This window comes from Tupaia chinensis, unplaced genomic scaffold (assembly GCF_000334495.1).
Source record: "Tupaia chinensis unplaced genomic scaffold, TupChi_1.0 Scaffold143720_1, whole genome shotgun sequence".
In the NCBI taxonomy this organism is placed as follows: domain Eukaryota; kingdom Metazoa; phylum Chordata; class Mammalia; order Scandentia; family Tupaiidae; genus Tupaia; species Tupaia belangeri.
The window spans coordinates 213,332-237,888 of record NW_006203569.1 but is presented as its reverse complement, the minus strand read 5'-3'; the positions used below and the strand labels follow the sequence as shown (position 1 = coordinate 237,888).

The 24,557-nt window shown below is 39.2% G+C and overlaps 1 protein-coding gene across 1 annotated transcript in view; it reads left to right on the top strand.

Moving 5' to 3' along the window:
- Window positions 1–24,557, top strand: part of ADAMTSL1 (ADAMTS like 1) — a 367,415-nt gene that overhangs the window by 173,318 nt on the left and 169,540 nt on the right. The window contains exons 14-15 of the mRNA XM_027766822.1: window positions 10,839–11,140; window positions 18,189–18,318. Of these exons, the coding sequence (XP_027622623.1) occupies window positions 10,839–11,140; window positions 18,189–18,318 (432 nt within the window). The remainder of the gene's footprint in view (window positions 1–10,838; window positions 11,141–18,188; window positions 18,319–24,557) is intronic.

Below are 24,557 nucleotides of genomic sequence, written 5' to 3'. Positions count from 1 at the left end.
TGTAAGATAAACTAATTTCACTCCACGTGAAGAAGAAATGGTTCATGAAAGCTGTTCTGAGTTTACAATATTTTCGATTTTCGTCGAAGTCAAGGAAAATAATGTACATTAAAAACTATGTTTTGGTTTTAATCTGAGAACTGAAAATGTACTGAGAACATTGAAAGTTAACAATGGCATCTGAGTCTCTGGGACATGACTTTTTGAAATGGTCAGACTATCTTCAAAGAAAGCAAACTTGCAAACTATATTCTGTTCACATAGGTCAGAGAAGCAAAGGGAAAGTGAATGGGCTGAAACAAGTATCATGTCCTCATTTTTCATTTGTGAAGAGAGTAAGTAGGCTTCCTTTGTATCTGCTCTGTGCAATTAGTAGTCTGTCTTCCCCTTTTCCCAAAACATTGTGCATGTTGAGTTTTAAAGAATAGATAAAAGAGATAAGAGCTCTCCTCGGGTCCCCCTAACCTAGGAACAATTCCAAAGTGCTCTGGAGTCTTCACAGTGGGATAGGTGGTGGTATGATAAGGCATGTTCAACCAGAGTCATGCATAAATTATTGAAGACAGCCTCTGTCTTAAAGCTGCCTCAAATTCTTTTCTTCTTTCTATAAAATAGCATTTTATAGAGATTTCATTGAAATGTGATAGAATTTAAACTTGCTTCCAATGACATGATTAACCAAACAACTTATCAAGATGAAAGGAGTTCTTCACATACTGCCTAAGTACAACTATAAGAAATATAAGTAAATAAGCCTACTACAGCTACTAAATTTACATAAAACTTTAAAAGACCATAAGAAACTCCTACAACAGGACAAAGTTTTTATCTCCTGTGCCACTGCCTAGAACAAAAAGACATAATTTAATTTCTTAGAGTTGTTTTGTTTTTTAAATAGGCTGTTGCCTCTTTATCTAGCTTATTTTCCATCTTTGGGCCCAACAACAAGTCTAATAACAAGTCACTCATAGCATCCAATCTAATGCTCCTGTTTATTGATTCATTTAGGACAGTATTTACTGAGTACTTAGTATGTGAAGTTCCACCTTTATAGGGATGTAGTCTAGTGAAGGAGATGGCTATTGAATAAAGGTTCACACTATGATTATCAAAGGTTGGTAACTGCTGTAAGAAAATGAAAAGGTGCTCTAAGAGAGTCTAACATGGGACCCAGTAGGTCTGGGAGTCTCTCTCTCTCTCTCTCTCTGAGACCTGGAGGATGAGTGGGAGTTATTGCAAACTTGGAGGGGGAAGAGTCACCCAGAGAAGCAATCCACATATGCCAAAATCTTGAAACAGGAAAGAATTATATATGTAAGGAAGGGAAGGAAGAGTGTGTGACTGCAGCATAGTGCCTAGCGAGGTAACAGTGGAAGATGAAGACAGAGAATGGTACATGTTGGAGGGAGTTAGTCTTTATTTCTGGGTGCAGTGGGAAATCATTAAAAGCTATACATTTTTAGCTTCCCCAGGCTATAATGAGAGTAATATATTGATAAGAGGTTAACAGAGGAAGAAGACAGACCAGTGTCTGTTGTGATAGTCAAGAGAGAGACAGTGTTAGCTTCAACGACGATGGTGCACAGGCAGCCCAAGAGGTGGCCTAGTGAAAAGCAAGGATTGTGGAGCCACCCCGCCAGAGTCTGAATCCTGACTCTGCCATGGACTGAACAGTAAGACCTCAGAAATCTTTGTGTCCTGACCTTATCTTCTAGATATTGGGATAAAAATAGTACTGTTAAAATGTAATTTCCAAAAAGTCAAAATTATGACTTTCATGCAAATGTGAAAGGATTACATGTCAAATATGTTATTTAACTTATGAGTTATTAAGGAAGCCAAAAAATTAAAAATGAAAATTAGATTTGGAAAAGTTTATATTTTCTACCAGGCAAGATTATATGCAAGCAGGTGGTATGGTGGTTAAGGACGCTGGACCCCTACATGGCCTACCACAGTTCAAGTCCTAGACCTGGTGCCTTGCTTTCTCACTCTTCCTCTCACTTTCATTCTGTCTCTCTCTGGTCAAATTTAAATAAACAAATAAATAAATAAAGTTAAATAAAATAATTCTTAATAAAAAAGATTATATGCAATGATATGAACAGAAAAAAATTCCATCTTTATGGATAAAAAAAAAAAAATTGTATCATACCAGCCCTCCATAAGGAAATGGCTGTCTCTATGAAGTTGTAAAAGAGACTAGCCAAAGCCAACCAAGGTCTCATACTGCAGAATTAGACCACTCCTGGAAGTCTACTAGAAAATACCCATATTTCACTGGAAAGACAAATAGTTATCTCTTTTGTCCATTATTCAAAATGTTTCCAACAGTAAATATTTTACAATTATGTTATAATGAGTTAGATACGTCACATGCATAAAATAGATAAAAATAAATGTTAGCTGTTATTACTGTTCTTGTATTAAGATGACAATAGTAGAGATGGAGAGAAGTAAATGAGTTTAAGACATATTTTTCAGCTAGCCTCATAGCCCAGTGGTTAATCACACATGGTCAACCACACAGTTCAAATCCTGTCTCCTGCATCTTGAAAAACCAGTGAATACATATGAGTACATGCCCCAAATCTTGACCGGATAGAGGAGAATGGATTGCAGAATTACCACACCCCAGTGGGGGACGATTTCTCTTGGCTCTCTCTGGTAAGTAAGCCTCTTTTCTGGCAATAAAAAATAAAATAAGCTAACAAGGCAAAATGTAAGAAAAACATTTAAAAAAAATTTTCTAAAGCCGTTTTAGGGGACCAGCAGATGGCTTAATGTTTATGTCACTGGACTCCCATGTAGTCAACTGTGGTTTGAGTTCCAGACCCAGCAGTTAAAACTCATGCCAGGTGCATGTGTGCCCAAGATCACAAGAGAAGAATAGAACAGAAGAGACTGTGGTGTGGCCATCCCCTCCGGGGGTGATTTCTTGCTTTTTGATTCTCTGTCTCGCTGGTGAGTTTATATACCCTATAGCAAAAATTTCTCTGGGGGAAAATAAAAGGTGTTTTAGAAGGAGAATTATGGAATTTTGTAATCAGTTGGAAATGAAGAATGAGGGAAATTGTGAGGTCAAGAATAATTCTTATTTACTTGAGAAATGGTGTGACTAGTAGAATAATTTGCTTTGATTGAAAGAATGGAAAGAAGGGGTTACTGAGGAGATGAATTAGGAGTTCCATTTTGGATATTTTAAGTTGGAGATGCCTTTGAAACATGAAAGTAAAAATGTCAGAAAGAGAGAGTGATATATAATAATTAACAGTCTGAAAACCTTAATGACTGTGTGACTTATGCTTCAGTTTCCCCACCTATATATTAAAGGTGGACAATAATAGTTTTTATCTCATTGGTTATTATTGTAATTTAATAACATTTATTTATAAAGCAGTTAGAACTATGTCTGGCACATAAAAAGCAATATAAAAGTTCTTGGTGAATAGGATAATTAAATTAGTGTTTACTCTTTTCAAAAGAAAAATTTTAAACAGGGATTAAATATTTAGTTTTATATATATATGAATCATATTTAAAACTAGGAATTAGGCTGACCCCATGGCCTGCTGGTTAAGGAAGCCTGATCCCACATGGCTGACCACAACTTGAATCCCAGATTTAGTTGCTTAGAAAACATGCTGGATGTGTGTTTATGTATGCCCCAAATCCCAGCAGGATGGAGAATAGAGAAGACTTGTGGTGTGACCATACAGCATTGAGGAGGTGGAGGGTGTTCCCTCCCTCCCTTTCTCTCTCTCTCTCTCTCTCTCTCTCTCTCTCTGTGTGTGTGTGTGTGTCTGGGGAGCACACCCTCTGACTTTTTTTTTTTTTTAATAGAAAGAAGTGGTTCTGTCATTTATGGAGTGGTACCCTGGACAGCTATTCCGCATTTTACTTGGAAACATCAATATGAGTTGCATAACTAGAATGAATTATTTGCAGCTCCAGAGATTTTTTAACTAACAGCAGCAGCTGAAAATAGTTTCATAATTCTACATTCAGATCAAATATCCTTGACTGAATATCTTTCATAATAAATTAGATTTTCACTTATTTGAAATTATTTAAGTATGGTTGTCAGCAAATGTAAAAAGATATTTTGTAAAAGTATTGTCCCCAAATTTTAATGCTCCACATATATTTTTAAATGATTTTTTATTATTTTTATTCATTGTCATTATTTTATTATTTTTTTTTAGTTTTTTTTTAAGTTGACCAGAGAGAGAGAGACAGAGAGAGAAAAGGAAAGTGAGAAAGCAAGCTGTCAGGTCCAGGACTCAAACCATGGTCAGCCATATGGGAGTCCAGCTGCCTTAACCACCACTCCACCTGCTGGCCCCTTAAATAATTATTTTAAAGTAGCCTTAATAGTATGTATTTCACAATTAACTTTAAAATTACTAAAGTAATTCAACTAGACAGTTGTTCTTTCTTTGTAGCTTTCCAAAGCCTTTTTTGTTTATTTCTTTTGGAAATATTTTCAATCCTCTCTTTTAATTTCATTGAGAAGTATTAAATAAATAGTTTTTATATGAGATCTTCTGATCTCATGTACAAGTGGGAAGCAGATGAAAGTAGAAATAGAAAAGTATTTCTCTTTCTTTTTTTCCATGTTTCTTTCTCAGCAGCAATTTTTTTCTTGTATATCCAAATGCCTCGACAGATGCCGAAATGCTCAGTTTAAGTTTAGGTAATTGCACTGTTTCTTAAAGATTTTACTCCAATAATGTCTCAAGGATTTGCCTAGAATAAAGAGAAGAACCAACTTTTCAAAATAAGAGAAAAAGAATAAGAAAGAGGAAGATTGGGTTAAAAATATGGTGAGGCAATATGGAATAACATATTATTACTAATAAAGCATGTAATTTTTTGCCCCAAATGGAATACTTATGTAAATAACTTTTTTGGTTAATTCAGGGTAGAATTATTTACATGATATTTCATCTTTCTGATAGACCATTTTTCAGATCCCTCTATGGCCACTAGTTAATAATCTAACTTTGCAGAGGGAAAACCCATGGTTCTTATGCAAGTATACAGTGAACATCTCCCAGAGATTTTATTTACCTCATTAACTAATGAGGGAACCAATAAGATGTCACAACCAATTCAAAGGAAATTTCAAAGAACTGTCCATATATAGCCAAATCAGAATGCGGAAGTGAATTTACAAATAGATATCAAATGTGTTTATCAACAAGAAAATAATCACATTACACTAGACACAATTAATCTGCATTTCTATGGGCAAGGATAGTTTGTTTTACCAGTTTTTTGCAACTCATAAAGTGATAAAATAGCTCAAAGTTAATGAAGTCTAAGGCAACTGGAAAAGATGCACTGAACAAGATATCTATGATTGTTTTTTTGGTCCATTTTAAAGTCTTTCATAATTTTACCCTACATTATCAAGATTTTCCCCTCCTCTCTCCTCACCCTTCTATAACACCACCATCTTATGCATATATATCAAAAGAAAGAGTTAAGGAGAAATCCATAACCCCTATACTTAGCTCTCAAAACACAATGAGACTGTGAAAAGTAAACAAAATTAAATATTTCTAATGTGATTTCCCACAAGTTTCAATTTTCATTTTAAAAGTAAAGCATGAAACTAATGCACCATAAAAATAACACACCTATAAAGATACACTTATTTTGAGTAATCCCAATGATTTTTTTTCTTTTTTTAGAATTATTTTATTTAATTTTATTTATTTATCTATTTAAATTTGACCAGAGAGGAACAGAGTGAGAGGGAGAGAGAGAGAGAAAGTGAGAAAGCAAGCCACCAGGTCTGGGACTGGAACTGCAATCAGCCATGTGGGAGTACAGCATCCTTAACCACCATGCCACCTGCCGCCCCCATCCCAATGATTTTTTTTTAAACACACATATGAGGAGACTTCAAAAAGTTCATGGAGGATAATGGAATTAAAGTACGAGTTTATTTTGGTGGAACACTATAAATCCATTCATAGTTTTTCCATGATACACATTTTTCTTGAGCTTTTCCAAAACTCATACATTTGTGAAAGGGAGAGGAAAGTAATCAAAGAAAACTTAAATATGTTAGTTACAGACCATGTGTACATAAAACTCAAGCCTAACTCTGGCCAATATCTGTGGTCACATGAGACTAATTAGTCAAGAATAAATTATTTCTGTTTAGCATTATAAAGTGATTGTTTTTATGATTTCAGTGCATGCTTCTGACTTCATAATAGCCACTAATAAACTAAACCACTTAGGGAGTTTACAAGGGAATTTGTTTTCTATTTCATAAAAGAGACTATGGTAATAACTAATTAAAGCATAAGCTTTTTGTTAGTGAAAGGAATAATTAAGCTTACGAATAGAAGACCAGACAGAAGCATAAATCATTCCTTTGCCAGGTGTGTTTTGTTGTTGTTTTCCTTTTTAATTTCCTGGAATGGGAAAAACTAAATGTAGAAATCATATCATAGTCACTTCTGAAGTATGTACTCCTCTTTTATAAAAATTCACTTATCCAACCATTCTTCATTCACCCAGTGCTGATAACAAGAATTTTTAAATTTCCCAAGTTAAACTTCAGTAATAAGAACCTTTTTTTTCACTATATTTTTGCACATCAAAATTATTAACATACTGATTTTCAAAAAAAAAGATTGCATTTCATCTTAGAAGTCCTACTGTGAAGTCCTACCTCAGCAAGCACTGGTTAAGATGAGACTTTTGAACATTACACACTTAAAACCTCTGAGCTCACTTGCCTGCCCTCTCACTGACCTTGCTTCCTCCCACTTGTGGCCAGAAAACTCAAGATAGTAAATAAAGAGTTGGGAGATCTCGGGATATGGGGAAAAGCTTCATATGAAAAACAGTTATTCATTTGGCCATTTGTACTATCAGATATTGCTCTTTTGAAATCTAATCTCCTGACTTCAACAAGAGAGAACATATTTTATCACGCGGAGTGTGCACTAGAGAAATTAAGATCACTGCCCAAAGACAGCACCCCTTAAAAACCAAATTGTTTTTAATTGGTGTGAACTTGATAAAGACCTGAGGATAGAAGTTTGGGAAATAAGCCAGTGAGGCTGTTTTACATTTAATAAGATTCTCATTTGGGAGACAGAAAGGAGATGTTTATTATTTTTGCTATTAATGCTAAATTTCCAGATAGTCAGAGATACATACATGCATGCATATATACCTGTATACTTGCTTATTTTATATTTAAAGATTTTTCAGTAGACATGTTGCTCTAAAATAGACCAGTTTCATCCACTGCCACAAGTTCAAGGGGCTTCGGCAGCACTCCCTTACTACTCTGTACACTCTTGGTGTGTCTTCCTGCTTCTGGAAAGAAGCCAAATGCAAAGTCACTCACGTTCTAGGCAAGGAGAGCTGAGGGCCCCGTTTCTGTACCATTTATATTCCAACTTCATCTGAAATTCACTTTGGAAGATAAAACACAAGCAAATCAAGCTGGCTACTTGTCATTTTATTATAAACATATATGTAGAAAAAGATGGAAACAAAGATAAGTTTGGGGAAGTGTATTCGGGCATTACCTATGCATCTCAATGTATCTGGAACCGCTACCAAATGTTAATTCTGTAGCAGAGGTCAGAAAACTACAGTTCACAAGCTGAATCTACACCCTTCCATCATGATCTCACCCCCAAACCCATTTTTGTAACTACAGTTGTATTGGCGCACAGCCACACTCACTTGCTTAGGTATTTCACACTACAGTGGCAGAGTTAAGTAGTTGCAACAGATACCGTATGGCCTGCAAAATCTAAAATATCTGTTATCTGTCCCTTTCCAAGACTTTGTGGACCCTTGTTCTGCTGAAATAATCACTGAAGGGGGTTACTGGAGGTGACAGAACAGTAATCTTTACCTCATAGGAAAGACTAATAGGGTGCAGTTTTGGTTTTATTTTGAGTCAGTTTTTTGACTTGAAAATAAAATTTGGTGCCACGTTATTAAAGAAGCATTATTCATTATACTGTTCTCAAGTTTGACTAATCACTCGCTTTCATGTCTTTCTAATATACAAAGTAATTTAATGTGCATTTTCCTTTAGGTCTTCATGTGTGTTGTTAAACCCAGTATTTGTGTATTTGTTATGATTCTTGTTCCTGGAAAAAGGCAGGCATCCGTGAATGTGTAATAAGAGGGTTAAAATGATTTTGATGGTGGATTTTTATTTTATATTTTCAAAAATTTCCTACAGTTGGCATTATTTAAACAGAGAAAACTTTTTAATCTTTTAGGAAACTGTTTTCCTTTAAGGTTTTTAGGTGTCAGGAGATAGAGTAAAGAAGTCAAAAACAATGGGACCAGCAGATGGCATAATGGCTACGTCGCTGGACTCCCATGTAGTTGACCACAGTTCAAGTCCCAGACCGAGTGACTTAAACTCACACTGGGTGCGTGTGCATGTGTGTCCAAGATCCAGAGGGGAGAATAGAGGAGAAGGGATTGCGGCACGGTCAACCCCCCTGGGGGGTCATTTCTCACTTTCTTTCTCTCTGTCTTTCTGGCGAGCGCATGTGCCTTATAGCAAAAAAAAAAACCTCTCCAAAAAGAAAAAAAGAAGTCAAAAACAAGAAAGGGAGATGAAGCCAGGTCTGGGACTCAAACCGTGGTCGGCCAATGTGGGAGTCCAACGCCCTTAACCACTACACCACCTGCCGCCCCTGTAATGAGAATTTCTTGGAAATAATTCTGGGTGGCCATTCCATCCTCTTCTGCTTTCCTGACAGGGTCATATGGTGACGTTTGTTCTCTCGTAGTGGAACTGCTCTTCAAAGGTAGCAGGGGTCTGGCTTTGAGGCTCCTTTACTGCCTGCTCTGTGCTACTCTGGAGGAAGTCCCCCTCCTGGCCAAATCACCTCTGCTGCTCACAGAACCTGGGCTCAGGCCCAGGAAACATCTTTGTTGTGTTCCTTCAGTTCGAAAACTTGGATGGGTTTGCCGTTAGAATTTCAATTTTCCTGAACTAGATATGACCCATTTGCACTTGCTAAGATTTAATGCTATAACCTGCTTATCAGTTCTTTCCTTTTCTGCCAAAGTCAAGATTAAGGAGCCAGGTTTGCATGCCTCCTCAGCAAGACTCCCTGTGAGAAAGCAATAGGATCATGGGAAAAAATTTTTTTAATTATCTCAAAATTCTCCAAATTGTTACACTAACTTTTTGAAAATGCTAGTGGTTCCCTCTGGGCTTTTTTCCCCTAGGCCCCTCTCAAGGTCATTGCAGTTACAGCCATGGTTGATGATGGGGGAAGGGAACTTATTTTAGAATTAGGATATTTTCCGACATTCTAGAGAAACTCAGAAGAAAAAAACAAGTTCTTAAGAGTGTGGCTTCTTTCACAGGGTGGGGTGTGAGGGATGTTGCACAAACTTGCATGAGTGCAGAACCTCTCATTTACTGTGACATGCCTGTGGATTTAAATTTGTAGCATGCCTTTTCTCTATGATATAAAAAGAGTTAGAGTTCAGACTAATTCAAAGAATGTGTGAGGAACAGGACTTTGTGCCCCTCTTGGAAGCTCACACACAAAAAACCTTTTATGCATATAAATAAACCTTGGGATGCATATTGAGCAGAAAAACAAGGAAAATTACAGAATATGAGAATCAAACTAAAAAAAAAAAAAAAAACTTTGTTGTGTTCCTTCAGTTCGAAAACTTGGATGGGTTTGCCGTTAGAATTTCAATTTTCCTGAACTAGATATGACCCATTTGCACTTGCTAAGATTTAATGCTATAACCTGCTTATCAGTTCTTTCCTTTTCTGCCAAAGTCAAGATTAAGGAGCCAGGTTTGCATGCCTCCTCAGCAAGACTCCCTGTGAGAAAGCAATAGGATCATGGGAAAAAATTTTTTTAATTATCTCAAAATTCTCCAAATTGTTACACTAACTTTTTGAAAATGCTAGTGGTTCCCTCTGGGCTTTTTTCCCCTAGGCCCCTCTCAAGGTCATTGCAGTTACAGCCATGGTTGATGATGGGGGAAGGGAACTTATTTTAGAATTAGGATATTTTCCGACATTCTAGAGAAACTCAGAAGAAAAAAACAAGTTCTTAAGAGTGTGGCTTCTTTCACAGGGTGGGGTGTGAGGGATGTTGCACAAACTTGCATGAGTGCAGAACCTCTCATTTACTGTGACATGCCTGTGGATTTAAATTTGTAGCATGCCTTTTCTCTATGATATAAAAAGAGTTAGAGTTCAGACTAATTCAAAGAATGTGTGAGGAACAGGACTTTGTGCCCCTCTTGGAAGCTCACACACAAAAAACCTTTTATGCATATAAATAAACCTTGGGATGCATATTGAGCAGAAAAACAAGGAAAATTACAGAATATGAGATTCAGACTAAAAAAAAAAAAAAAACCATTTCCTTAAATATCTCCAAGGGCTTATTTTGTTATAGTTTTAGTATCAGTATTAGTCTGCTTTAAGAATAGCCAGCATCTTGCAAGAAGCACAAGTGCTGGGATTTAGAGTAAGGAAAAGAAACCGATTCCCTTCTCTGAAGAGCTAGCAAAGTAGATGCAAAACAGGGAGTAAGCAGGTGGTCCCTGGCTGGAATGTCTTGCAGCTGGGAGTTCATATGACACTCAAGAAGCAAGTCATCCAGAAACAGTGGCACTTGAGCTCATGAACTAAACAGAAGCTCCAGCCATAGGACAGGGTGGAAACACCCTGAGCATACCCTGGCCCAGCTCTGGACAATGGAGGCAGGTGGGATGCAGGCCCTCACCACCCTCATGGGCTCCCTCCTGGGGCTGCTCATCCTGTCCTCTTGTCTGCTTGCTGACTACAGGTTCATCCCAGAGGCCTGGTCGGCCTGCACGGTCACCTGCGGTGTGGGGACCCAGGTGCGAATAGTCAGGTGCCAGGTGCTCCTGTCTTTCTCTCAGTCCGTGGCTGACCTGCCCATTGATGAGTGTGAAGGGCCCAAGCCGGCATCCCAACGTGCCTGTTACGCAGGACCATGCAACGGGGAAATTCCTGAGTTTAATCCGGATGAGGCTGCTGGGCTCCTCGGTGGCCTGCAGGATTTCGACAAGCTGTACGACTGGGAGTATGAAGGGTTCACCAAGTGCTCCGAGTCATGTGGAGGAGGTAAGAAGGGGCTCTGGCTCAGATGCCTGCCATCTTCTTGTACTTTTCCTGTCTCTTCTCTTCCTGCATGCAGCTGCGTCATGTGATTGCCTCTAGTCCAAGAATGATAAGCGGGAGGCGGCAAGAGGCAAGTAGTCTGAATGTAAAGCACTCTGAATGAAACACAGATGTATTTCTCTTTTGGCTTGAATGGCTCTGACTGTCAGCTCTAGGTAGCCAACCGAGTAATGCCTTTGTTTTCAGTTGTTACTCTGATGATTTGCAATATATTGTGGTCTGTCTGATGCAGAGGCATAGTCGCACTCACCTGGCAATGCTCTCCACCTTCAGTTTTATTTATCTGTGCCCTTGCCTCAGTGCATGTGATGTGAACCGAAACCCAACATGACAACACCTTCTGCTCTTCCCAAGAATAGGTTAGCATCCCTCCAATTTACTCAGCTCATTTTGCAAACTGGTTACTTATTTATACAAAAGGAAAGGCTGGGCAAAGAGTACTTAGCACAGCACTTACCTAGAGCTCAGAGTTTAAAGACCAAAGACTGACCCTGCACCCATTTGACAGACAAGGAATACAAGATACAGAAAGAAGCAGAATGATTTATTCAAAATCATAGCTAGTGACAGAGCCGAGACTAGGCTAGAGCCTTTTAATTTCCCTGTCTGGTCTATTTCCATCATACCAAACTTCTTTTAAGTTCACTTATTTATTTCTTCTGAGAGAAACAGCCTGAGAGAGTACTCCTAACAGGATCTCAGTAACATGATCCACTCCCAGCTTCAGCAAACCCCCAATCATGGGCACACATGTGCCCAATGTACTCAGGGAGGTCTCAGGACCCAAATCCTGCAGCGTCCCATGTGGATCAGCCTTGCAGAGTGTTGCATTTTACCACTGTGCCACCTTCTAACTCCCATACTGCACTTTAAGCACCTAGAGAATTCCTGAAGTGTTTTCATTGTGAATATTTTTAAAAGAATTATTTCATTTTATTTATAATTGCTATTTAAAAAAAAAATTGTTATAGGGCATGTGCACTCACCACAGGGGGAGAGAGAGGAAAAGTGAGAAAGCAAGTCACCAGATCCAGGACTGAACCATATAGTCAGCCATGTGGGGGCCTGGAGCCTTCACCACCAAACCTGTTACTGGCCCCGGTCATTGTGAATATTATTTAACTCATGTCAGGTATTTCCAAGTACAGTCATCTGGTTCCCTTAGATATATTCATGGTGAGAGAGCAACAGTTTCAGTGATTCCTTATTTCTTGTCTTGCACGGGATTATAGGGGAAGAACAGAGCATTGAAACCAGCAATTGGTGCTTCAAGATTATGATCGCTCTTACCACTGTAGAAAGTACTTTAGATCTGTGTCAGCACTGTCTCCCACACCTACCTTCAAAAGAGATTTTGCTAGCTGAAGAAGTGCTGACTGATTCCCTGACACACCTCTCCACTGGCTATCAGGAACTCCTTTGAGCCTGTTGAGGTTCTGTATTCTCAGCAGATTCTTACCTAACCAGTGTGAAAAAGTACTAAACGGATTTTCCAAAACTGTTTGGAAACAGTTTGAAAACTCTTTTAGAAGGCATCTTTTGTCTTGATAGAGAATGTAAGAAAAAATGTTCCCACATGTTCACTTGAGGTTGAAAAGGAATGAACAGTGAAACAAGTACTAGCGAAGAATCCATTCTCTCCAGCAGGTCTTTCAGTGAGCGTTTAATAGGCCTGACCTTGAGGTCCTTGTTTGTTTCTATCTCTTCCAGTTTCAAATCCTGGAATTCTGAAGTGTTTTAATGGAGAGCCCTGGTATTTTAAAGGCTGAATTCTTCCAGATAACTTTGGAAGACAGTTTTCTGGAACTCCGCTAATGCAACTACAGTCGTATGTTGCTCTTCACTCACTTTTAGACACCTTTTCTTTCATGCCTAATGAGGGCGGTGTGTTAAATGAGCTTTGGTGATCTCTGAGCAGGAGCTGAGAGGTCAGGTGGGAAGGCCATGACTGGTGGCTATAGTTGCCTCCTTACGATTTAACAAATGACTTAGAATTCAGATGATTGTGGGGTTTTTCCCCTTATATCCATGGTCACCTAAATTGAATAATGAGTATTTCTAGTTTAAAACAAATGTGCTTTGAAAAAAAAAAATTACGGTCTCTCCATTATGGTTCTTAGTTACAAGTCAAGCCTGGAACTTTATGAGCAGATGGAAAAAATAGATGTAGTAATGGAATATATAAATAACCAGATACCTTTATCTTTAAGAGCCTAACCGTTCTGCTGACCAACCCTAGGCATAAAATTTAAAGTGCAGAGTATGTTTGGAATGCATTTTATTTTAAATGTGTTCAGAAGATATTGATTTAGAAATAAGAGATAGATGTTTGATATACAATCACTCTCTACCTATAGGAACTAAATGTTTTAATATCATAAATTGTAGGTCCTTCCTATCTAAAGCAGGCTAAAGTTACTGAAATTTCTTAGATCTTTAAATGTCAACAACTGAGCATACTTATCTACAATTATGTCACTGTGCCAACGTGATAGAAAGATACCTAAAATGTTACAGTTGAAAATTCCAAGGTGGTGAAAATATGCTTGGTTATATGGTCCATGTGATGCTCACATGCAACTAAAAAGTTATTTCAATATATGGGACCCGTATGTTTTCAAGTCATTGTTTCACAATAACATTTTATTGTACTATCAACTTTGATCTTTCACCAAAATATAACCCTCCAGATCGTATGTATTTTTAATCATTGTTGCTAAAGCCAACCAAAAACCTGAGGATTAACAAATAGATTTTAAATCAACGTTGGGTTGTAGGCTGCTCAGGTTAATTTCATTGTTTTTCTACTCTCAAGAGATGAAATTGGATAGACACAAAAGTAACCTCTCACCTCTCAGAGGAAGCAACCAGAAGGAACTAGTTAGTAATTTAGTCTGTTGTTGGTAGCTGTGTTTCCCTGAGCTGTCATCAAATATCATGTAATAATTATACTATTCTGGGAGATATAAACACTAAAAATCCCATTTTCTGGAAGATTGAAAGTGAGCCGAACCTGTTCAGATCTGTGTCCTGTGTCCCACTATCACCTCCTTGTTATATTTTCATTTCCCATATGGAACTAATGGGTTCATTCAGGTTTGGGGCCTGAATGGCTCCCTTACATTGGGATGATAGAGAGTAAAATTCACATTAAAATCTAGCTGAGGGAAAAACTCAAATTGACTTCAGCAAAAATAGGAGATGGAGTTCTGTACCTGTTCCTCCCTTTTTATTATGAATCTTTGCTCCTGTTGCTTCTATCAAGAAAGTAAATCCCAGGGAGCCAGATGAGGAAGCAGCTCTGTGTAAAACACAAGCTCTGTGCAGCTTACCTACATGGGAAGGTTCCAGATTCCCATCCAGAGACCTCCTGAGCACACCAAGCATGCATGTGCCCGTGACCCAGGGCTGGGTGAGGCTGAGGGTGGCTCGTGCCGTCAAGACCTTGTGGGAGGTCTTATCACTCTGGTTCTCTCACTCATGAAAGAAATAAGAAAATAAACTAAAAAAAGAAAAAATAAAAAAAAGAAGAAAGGAAAAGAAGTCTGTAGAGTGCCGCACTTAAATATATATTTCCCGTTGATTTAAAATGTCCTTCTAAAAGCATATTAAAGTCCACGGAAAGACCACAAACTTGGTAAGCTAACTTCTCACATCCTTACATGACTTCCCTGGACCAAGTTTGATGGAACTTCAAATAGTTCACTGAATAATAGGACTGAAGTATGAGTTTATTTTCATGCAAACTTTTTTTAAAAAAAAATCCATCCACAGTTCACCCATAATATGCATTTCCACGAACTTTGTGAAGACTGGTGTATTATAACCTAAAAGATGAGGTCTTCACAGTTATTCCCTCTTGCAAGTTCTCAAATTCCCCATTCCAAGGCTGCTCCCTTACTCCAGGTCCCTCTCCTCCAGGCGTTGCATTCTTGCCTCCCATAGCCTCAATCGCTCACTGTGTTTAGAATGTCCTGCCCTACAGCCATTCCATTTGTTCATTCTACAAAAATGTACTGCGTCCTGACCACAGAGCTGGTCCCAGATACTCCTTACTTATGACAGAACTTCTGTCCTTAGCTCCCCCACCACCCTAGGCCCCACCTAAGAATACTGAGGCAACTGGCCCCTGTGACAGTACAGATTTGACACACAGTGTTGTGAGGACCTATTCCATGGTTTTATGATACCTGAGATTAAGAACCAATGACTCTGAAATGCTTCTTCATCTCAGCACTTAACCTCCCCACAGGCGATTTTTGTCTTTGACTACAATTATTGGTTTAGGGTAATGTGAATTTATGTTTTATGTATCTAATCGAGGTTATTGGTATCCTTTTAGAAAGTTGGCCTTTACTACACCCATTCCCTACAGTCTTAGAAGAGCCCAAATTAGCTGGGACCAACAGATGGCATAATGGTTATGTCGCTGGACTCCCATGTAGTCGAGTGCAGTTTGAGTCCCAGGCCCGGTAGCTTAAAACTCACACCAGGTGCATGTGCTTGTGTGCCCAAAATTCCAAGAGGAGCATGGAGGAGAAGGGATTGCAACGTGGCCATCTCCCCTGGGGGGTGATTTCTCGCCTTCTGTCTCTCTGGCAAGCACACATGCCCTATAGCGAAAATCTCTCTCTCTAAATTAAAAAAAAAAAAAAAAAAAAAAACCTAAATTACATGAATAGGGAGTTCACAAAGTGAAAACACAGGTCACATTACTCACACACAAACCCTCCCACACCTGAAGCAAACACTTCCAAGCAAGGCATGTGACAAGCTCTGTTGTCACTTCCTGTTTCAGGATTGTGCAATTTTATAAGAATTTTTTAGAGCTAAATAAAGCTAAAATATATTTGATTTTAGAGCTCTATTTAGTTTCTTGAATACTACCAAGTAGACAAATTAATTGAAAACTTAATTTCTAACATAACCACAGGTCTAGATTCTGTCTGGAATAGTAAGTTACATCTAATGGCTTCTCATCATTACTTTGATAATGCCAGACTATTCCAGTGGGAAGTATTAGTGATGATATCAACAATTCCTCATGGAGTATTTTCCTAAATCATTATACCATGAATTTCAAATGACTTATCCCAGCTGCAACCAAGAGAACACCCTGTAGTCAGCATTACAGAATATGATGGGATAATTTGAATGTCCAGTATAAATCTCAAATACTCCACCCTGAACTGGCCATGACATATTTAAATTAAATTTTGAAGCTCATTTAAAAAGTTAGAAAAAAAGAAAATCTAAAGAATACTATCATGGCCCTAGGATAAATATTGTGACTGATTTTTTTAAACGTTTGATGTACCAGACTCACAGAAAGAAAGAGGCAATTTGGAGTCTGTTTTTAAATCATCCCTTTTTAAAATGATGGTCTCGCTAAGTGACCTCGGTCATTGTAATGCCAAGGTATGAAGCATTAGCCTGTTGGGGAAACATGGGCTGTAGAGGAGGAAGGCAGCAAAAAGGCTAATAGGTGACGAGTTAGTTGCATACCCTAGGCAGTATTTGATGAGGCAATGCAGAAAATAAAAAATAAGAAACTGTGCATGTGTTTATATGTAACTAGTGATGCGTATAATTGCAGCCTATGCTATAATTGTATACAAATATGTAACTATAGACGGATATCTTTAGATGCAGGTATCTTTATGTAGACAACTATGTATAGCTAAAAAGCAAATTAGCTAGAATGCCTCATCCCTTAAACTGAACTCTACTGAAATGATTCTAGACAAATGTCTAGTTTATTCTTGAAGATCTCCAAGGAAGCAGATAGCACAACCTCATTGTACAGTGTTGTTTTGTTATAATTATTTAACTTTATTTATTTATTCATGTATTTTAATTTTACCAGAGAGAGAAAGAAAGCAAGCAAGCAAGCAAGCCAGCCAGCCATAGGGTCTGGGACTCAAACCATGGTCAGCTATGTGAAAGTCCAGTGCCTCAACCACCACGCCACCTGCTGGCTCCTGTTAATGTTATCAGTAAGGGTAAAATCACCCTCAGCCTTTCCTCTTAGCAACTGTATGACCTTAGGCAAGTCTTTTCACCCTTCTAAGCCTCAGTTTCCTTATCTATAAATGGTGCTTACCTTGGAGTTGAATTAAATGATGGGTATCAAGCTCTTAGTTTTGGTACCTAGATAATAATGGGCACCTTGAGGACACTGGCTCTTATTATAACTGTGGGCTCCAGAAGGAAATGTCTGGCTATTACATTACCCATTTAAATGTTTCTCTGCTCCATGAAAGTCTCCACAGGGATCCTGCAGACCACCTTGGAAGACCTGCCAAATACCCCATGCCAGAGGTTGCTCAAATTCATTTTGTAGTGCTGAGTCAGGAGTGTGGTGTCAATGGAAGATTATTTTCCATGGCTGTAGTTATTATGTATCTTAGTCTCTTTCTTTGTTCCAACTTTCAAAGCTGCTCTGTATCACTAAGGACATGAACCAGAGTCAGAAAGAAACCAGCAAAGGCTGGAGTGCTGGATACAAGGTCCCAAGAGCACAGTAGTTTACAGTGTTGGATATTAAAACGTGGCCTTGGGCCTCCTTTCCAAATATAACAATCTCCTGTTGATTAAAATATAATGTGTGAAGGTCTTGGGATCTTTATTTTTTTGTCACCCTGAACTCCTGCATTAAATTATCACGTTTCAGCCTTGGTGGCTATATAGCTTGGTGGCATTTGTTTAGCATTTCAACAGTATTGGTAGCAGCCTGTCTCTGAGGGAAGGTGGGGAGGGGAGTTACCCTCCTCCAGGGGCACTTACAGAGGCCACATGCTTAGGAGTACTTTCTTCCAGCTCTAGCTATACTCAACAAGATTGGCAGTCCTAGGCTTTAAGCTGTCATGTCTGACATGCAGCAAGAGTCTTACCGATCACAGAGGCCTCCCACCAACTGCCTTGTCTACACTTCATCACCCCGACACTCGTCCACTCTGTACTCTGGCCTGACAGTGTGATTTGTACACAGGTGTCCAGGAGGCTGTGGTGAGCTGCCTGAACAAACAGACCCGGGAGCCTGCTGATGAGAACCTGTGTGTGCCTAGCCGCCGCCCCCCGCGGCTCCTGAAATCCTGCAATTTGGATCCCTGCCCGGCAAGGTAAGGGTCATGTGGCCTGCCCTGATATCCAGGAGTGTATAGAGAGTTGGGTGCATCTTTTCATAGGCAAGACCGGAACGCTTATTGTTATCCAGTGTTTCGAAAACCAATTAGCATCACTTCAAACTTTTAGTCAAATCCACTTAAATTTAATTGAAACCAGGGCTTTGAAATTCCATCCCAATCAATGGTCATGCACAGATTCCAGAAGTCTCTATGTACTGAGTTGAGCTTCGTGGCATGGCTGGTATGTGCACGTGCCACACGGATTCTTTTCCCTAAAAGGAACACGAACTAACCACAGACTTCATGGGCTCTGCCCCCTTTTAGCCTGTGTCTCAAACGCTCACACCTAGTAACGAACTGACTTGTGAACTGCAGGGTCTAAGAAACTGAAGCCTCCAGGTGGTATAATTGATCCACTGTGAAATCTCTGTGCACACAGCATGCAGATTCATTATAGCATGCTGGGGGGGGGAGGGGAGGTATCCTTTCACATGCATAAAATCAATTAGAGCATTTCATTGTTCAGCCCTGCCTGGGTCTCATTATTACCCAGCCTCGAGTCTTTGTTAATCCAATCACTAGTTCAGCCCACACAATTTTATGGTGTCTTGAGAGATGTGCCTTATAGATACTTCTTTCTGAGCAAATCTCATCTGTGATTCTGATTTGGAAGGGAGACATTTAAAGAACTAAAACCAGAATTGCAAATCTGTTTATGGAATGAAGAATGTTGCCAGATAAGGATATATCCTAGAAATAAGGAGGAATGCTGTTTCTGAATGATAATTCATTTCTGTAAAATGAATCATGTGAGAAGCAGTGTATTGCTTTCAGGCCTTAACAGTGATTTGCTGGTCAAGTTGATGCTGTGCTTCTCTTACTTCTCAGACAACTAAATGCCTTTCTTTGAAAGTGAGAAGATACATGTTGCAGGCCTTCTGTAGTCAGGTGAAGGCACTACCCTGAAGTGACACCTGTGCTGTTCACCAGAGTCATTTGGTATATTGATCTGAACGGTGGGTCTCAGCTTCTCCCCCTCAAGTACAAAAGTTTAACTGGGCCGTTAGTGCCACATTCTCCAAAGCAACTAGAAAATCAGTCAGCCACTGCTTGGAGAAAAGTAGCCAGTAAAATAGAGTCAAGGGCTGGATCAAGGCCTGGAATACTTAGTGAACTCTTTTTCCATCCCTGTCCTCTGTGGTCCTGTATCTCTATTTTGACCTCATAGCTGTCCCGCAGGGTGAACGTAAGACCTGAGAGCGTACACAAAGTGTGCTGCTCTTCTACTGGGTCATCAGTAAAGTCATGACGCATTTTCCTGATGATGACTTAATATTTGACTATAGTTTCCTCAAATAGGAAGAAACAGAGTAGATTCAGCATAGACAATTCACAAGGCCCTTGACTAGGAAGACAGGAGATTTGGTATCTCATCCTACCTCTGTTAGTAGCCAGCTCTGTGTCCTTACAAGGAGTCTGCCTTTTTGTTTCCATAGCTACAAAGTCAACTGATTGTTTAAGATGACCTGAGTCTCCATGTTCTGCTCAAATATTCCATGATTTTTCATTACCCTGTAGGCAGAGAGACAAGCAGGCCACTCTTGCTTCTTTGTGCTGATAAAATTACAGTCATTTATTTTCTGCTGATTTACAATCATTTGAAAACAAGCAAAAGGGGCTAGCAGGTGGCATAGTGGTTAAGGAGCTGGACTCCCACGTGGTCAACTTCAGTTCAAGTCCTGGACCCAGTAGTTTAAAACTCAAACCAAGCACATGTGTGTGCATGCACAAATTCTCATTTTCTGTCTGTGTCTCATGCGACCAAATGTGCTCTATAGCAAAAATCTCTAAAAAGAAGAGAAAAAGAAAAAAATAAAGAAAAATGTTTAAAAAGAAAGAAAAGCCAAGCAGAAGGGTCTTTCTCACCACATTCCAGTGTTGTAATGCCATCCAGTACTGTGATGAGCAGAGGCAATGCTAAGGAGTCAGAATCTGTTAGCTGAAAACCTGCCGGGATTTGTGTCCACTAATGCTGCCACTTTCTTGAGCAGCAAAAGGAGTAGGAGACCAGACATTACTTCCTATTCTCAAAATACTAAGTATGGTTAAATTGTATAACCTTAATTTACTTTATGACCTTTTTTATTGATTGACTCATGAGCAAGCATGGTTTTTGGTCTTAACATTGTTGCATTTGCTCTAGATAAACTCAGTTTTTGTTTTGTTTTGTTTTAGTTTATCTATTTATTTCTTCACTAGAAGAAGAGACAGAGACACCAAGAAAGGCAGGCCCCATAACCAGGTCTTCATGCCGTGGTCCACGTCCAGCCTCAGTGAGCCCCAATTACAGACACATGAGCACAGCTGCAGTATATAGGAGGGCCTGAGGATAGAGCCCCAGGGCTTTCCCATGTAGGTGGAACATCACAGAATGTTGAATTACTGCTGCACCACCACCTGGCTCCTGGAAAGTTCTTTCATCTCCCACCAACCAACAGACTAAGAGACAATCTCTTGGTGGGCACAGCCAGAGGTTTATGGGGTTGACCTTACACACTTGAGCATTTATAGAATGATATAATTAAAATAATAAAGGGGGCCAAAATAGAGTAATCAGATATGACTCGCTCTTCATCTCCCATCTTAAAAGTAAGAAATGTAGGACCTGTCCATTGCCTGATGGTTAAGGTGATTGGCTCCCACATGACCAATTACGTGGTTGGACCCAGCAGCTTGAAAAATACACCAAGCATATGTGCATGCCCCAAATCGCAAAAGAAAGGAGAAATGGAGGAGATAGGGTTGTGGCAAACCATACCCCATGGGAGATGCTTTCTCATTTTCCCTCTGTGTGTGTGTGTGTCTCTTTCTCCAGCATGTGCATGTGCCCTTTGCAAAATATTTTAAGAAGAAAAGAAAGTAAGGAATGCATATAGTTGATAATTTATAATTCTTACTCCATACAATTCAGTGTTCACTGTACATTTTTTGGTGTGTCATCAGATAGGCCACAAGTTTCTATATACTGTCTTTTGGTTTCCATGTGCATGCTGATATCCAAGTGTTTCTTAAAAGCCATAGCATTTCCTGTGGAACATACAGAAATGATATTTCAAGCCTTGGTCCCTGGGCTTTTGTCTCTGAGAGGTAGCCTTGTAACTTCCCCAGACAATTATCAGTCCTGCTGCACACCAGTTCAGAAGCTACTTTTCTTCTTGTATGTGATCAGAGTTATCAGATCACATGCAGAATACCAAAAGTCCTGAGGGCAAGTCCTATCTGTGTGAGCAAGTCTTTCTTTCTTTTTTTTTTTTCTTTTTCTTTTTTGGGAGAGGTTTTTGCTATAGGGTGCGTGCACTCGCCAGAAAGAGAGAGACAGAGAGACTGAAAGCGAGAAATCACTTCCCAGGGGGAATGGCCACGCTGAAATCCCTTCTCCTCCATTCTCCTCTCGGGATCTTGGGCATGCACATACACGCGTCCGGCATGAGTTTAAACCATCGGGTCTGGGACTTGAACCGTGGTCTACTACATGGTAGTCCAGTGACATAGCCATTACCCTAACTGCTGGTCCCTGTATGGGCAAGTCTTTCTAAAGTTTGGCTTGGCTTCTCTGGATTTATTCTGTGATGGCAGAACTTGTGTCAGAAGCACAGATATCACTGTCAGCAGGTGTTAGGTAGATATATTCTCGTACTTGGTTCTTGGCAGCAGGAAGGATGTGTTCTCAACCTAGAAACAGTCTGAGTGTTCCAATTCATTGTGCATGTATGTGAGTAATGCCTACATTTTTTTTTTTAGAGAACTTAGAAAAAGTAGTATTTCTCCATTGAGGAGGGCTACATCTTAAAGTCCTAGCTATCAGCTTCATCCCTAACTTTTTCTCTCAGTATCATAGCAGTCATCAGTTACATGTTTGGCACACAGCAGTGCTTGAGTATTTATTGAATAAATGAGTACGAAGTAGTAGTGCCAAATTAGAAGTAGTGATATTTAGACCATATTTTAGTTTTAGTTTAGTTTTAGTTTTGGCTACAGGGTACATGTGCTCATAAGGAGGATATGTGTGTGTATGTAAGAAATCACCTCCCGGGGGGATGGCCATGGTGCAGTCCCCTCTCCTACAGTCTCCTCTCAGGAATTTGGGCATGCATGCACACACATATACCCAGCATTATTTTGAGACTGCCAAGTCTGACACTCAAACAGTACAGTCAGACAGTGGAATCCAGCACCTTAACCTCCTACGACCTGTTAGCCCTAGGCCATATTTTAATGATAGCTGGGAAGAATTCAATGCTGCTTTTCCTCTCCATCTTCCTTATTCCTTCTCTTCCATCTTCCAGATGAAGCTGAAAATGCCATTATTAGACCCCCTTCCTTAATCTTAAAGCTTTAAATACCAATTTAAAATATAAGTAGCCTAGGATCATAAACCTTTGTGTTACTGGCCACAAATGGCAAGATAGTCCCTGAGAAAGGATACAAGAGCAGGCATTAATGGAGGAGAAAGAATCAGGGAGATGGAGTAAGTTGTTAGTATTACCCAGGAGTTAACATGTCAGGAAAGTTGGAAGGTAGTAATCCCTTCATGACCTTGCCCAGACTGCCCATAAGAAATTGAACCACCAATGAGAACTTTCCATTGAAGTTGATGGCAAAGAAGTTATCATTACAGAGAAGGAAAATCATTTTAGGTGCCTTTATTGCTGAGTGTCTAGAACCCATACTATCCCACCAACCATTCAGTAGGAAGTTAGACCAGCTCTAGAGAGAAACATTCAAAAAGGTGCCAAGATGCATCATTAAGAAAGTTAGTCTCCTGTTTCCTATAAGTTTTCTAAGTGTTATCATTATACAAGTAATACATGAAATTCTCATTCATTAAAACTCAAGGGGTACAGTAATAAAACACATTGCTCTGAGAGACTGAACCATGTGGGAAGGTTCCAAGCTTTTGTCGAAGACCCCCCACCCCTCGTCCCGCTCCCGGGTACATTGGGCATGCATGTGTCTTTGATCTGGGGCTGGATGCAGTTACAGATCAGGGGTGCTGTGTCACTGTCTCTGTCTATTTCTCTCTCTATCTCTCTCACTAATGGAAGAAATAAACTTTGAAAAAAAAAACCCTCAACCACAGCAAAAATTAAACCAAAAAAGAATGGTATCCCTCTTTCACCACTGTTCTCTAATAATTTTAGTTCTTTCCTTTTCCCAGAGATAACCACTGGAATGGTTTGGTACAAATCCTTCTAGACTTTTTATCTATGGGAAAAAATACACACACTCATGTGTGTGTATGAACATATTCAAATATTTAAGGTTTTTTTTTCTCTTTATAAATGGGGTCCTATTATTATTTGACAACTTAGTGTTTTCACCTAATAATATGCACTAAAGATTTTTCACATCCCTAAGACCACCACATAAAAAAGGCAGCAGGTAGATTTAGACCTGTGATCAAATCCTGTTCTGTCACTTTCACCTTCCAGAGGTCAGATACTTTTTTGGGATCTTCAGTTTCCTCATATTTAAAATAGCATCATACACACTCAAAAAAGTTCATTCTCTTCCCCCTTTTCATTTTTTTGGTCAGAAATTCTTCCAGTTTAAAAGAACACATGATTTTTTAAAATTCAGACTTAACTAAAATGTTATTAGACTTTCTTTTTATTCAGCTATCTTAATAATTAAATTTCACCAACTATCTCCCTCGTTTCTAATAGCAATGACGTGAGCAGTGCAAGGAAAACCAGAAAACACTACCTTGATGGGGAAAAAAAGTGTGTGACTGTTATTAATTATATGCACTTGATAGCTTGGCCAGTGTGTGTTGAAAAGATTTGGTAAATGTTTGTGGAGGAGGGGAACAAAGTAAGCAATGAAAGCCAGATGGCTAAAAATGAAGGAAATTCCAGTCAATTTCTGCAGCTTTGTTCTAACATACTTTTTAAACTAAACTTTTATTTCTATGCAACAGAGAACAGCTGAGTGGTAAAGAACAGATAAACAGCAAAAGGGGGAGAAGCTCATAATTCCAGGAATGGTGCTTGGTTTCTGCCCTTCCCCCGCCCCAGCCTCAATCTCTCTTCTCAACCTAGGATGGTTCTTAGAACCAGCAAGAACCATAAAAGCTTGAGGATCCCTGTTTGAGAAGAGGGAGTTAAGAAAAACATCTTGAAGGTTACAGAGGCTCCTCTTTAAAAGCATACTTCAGAATTGCCTATTTTATT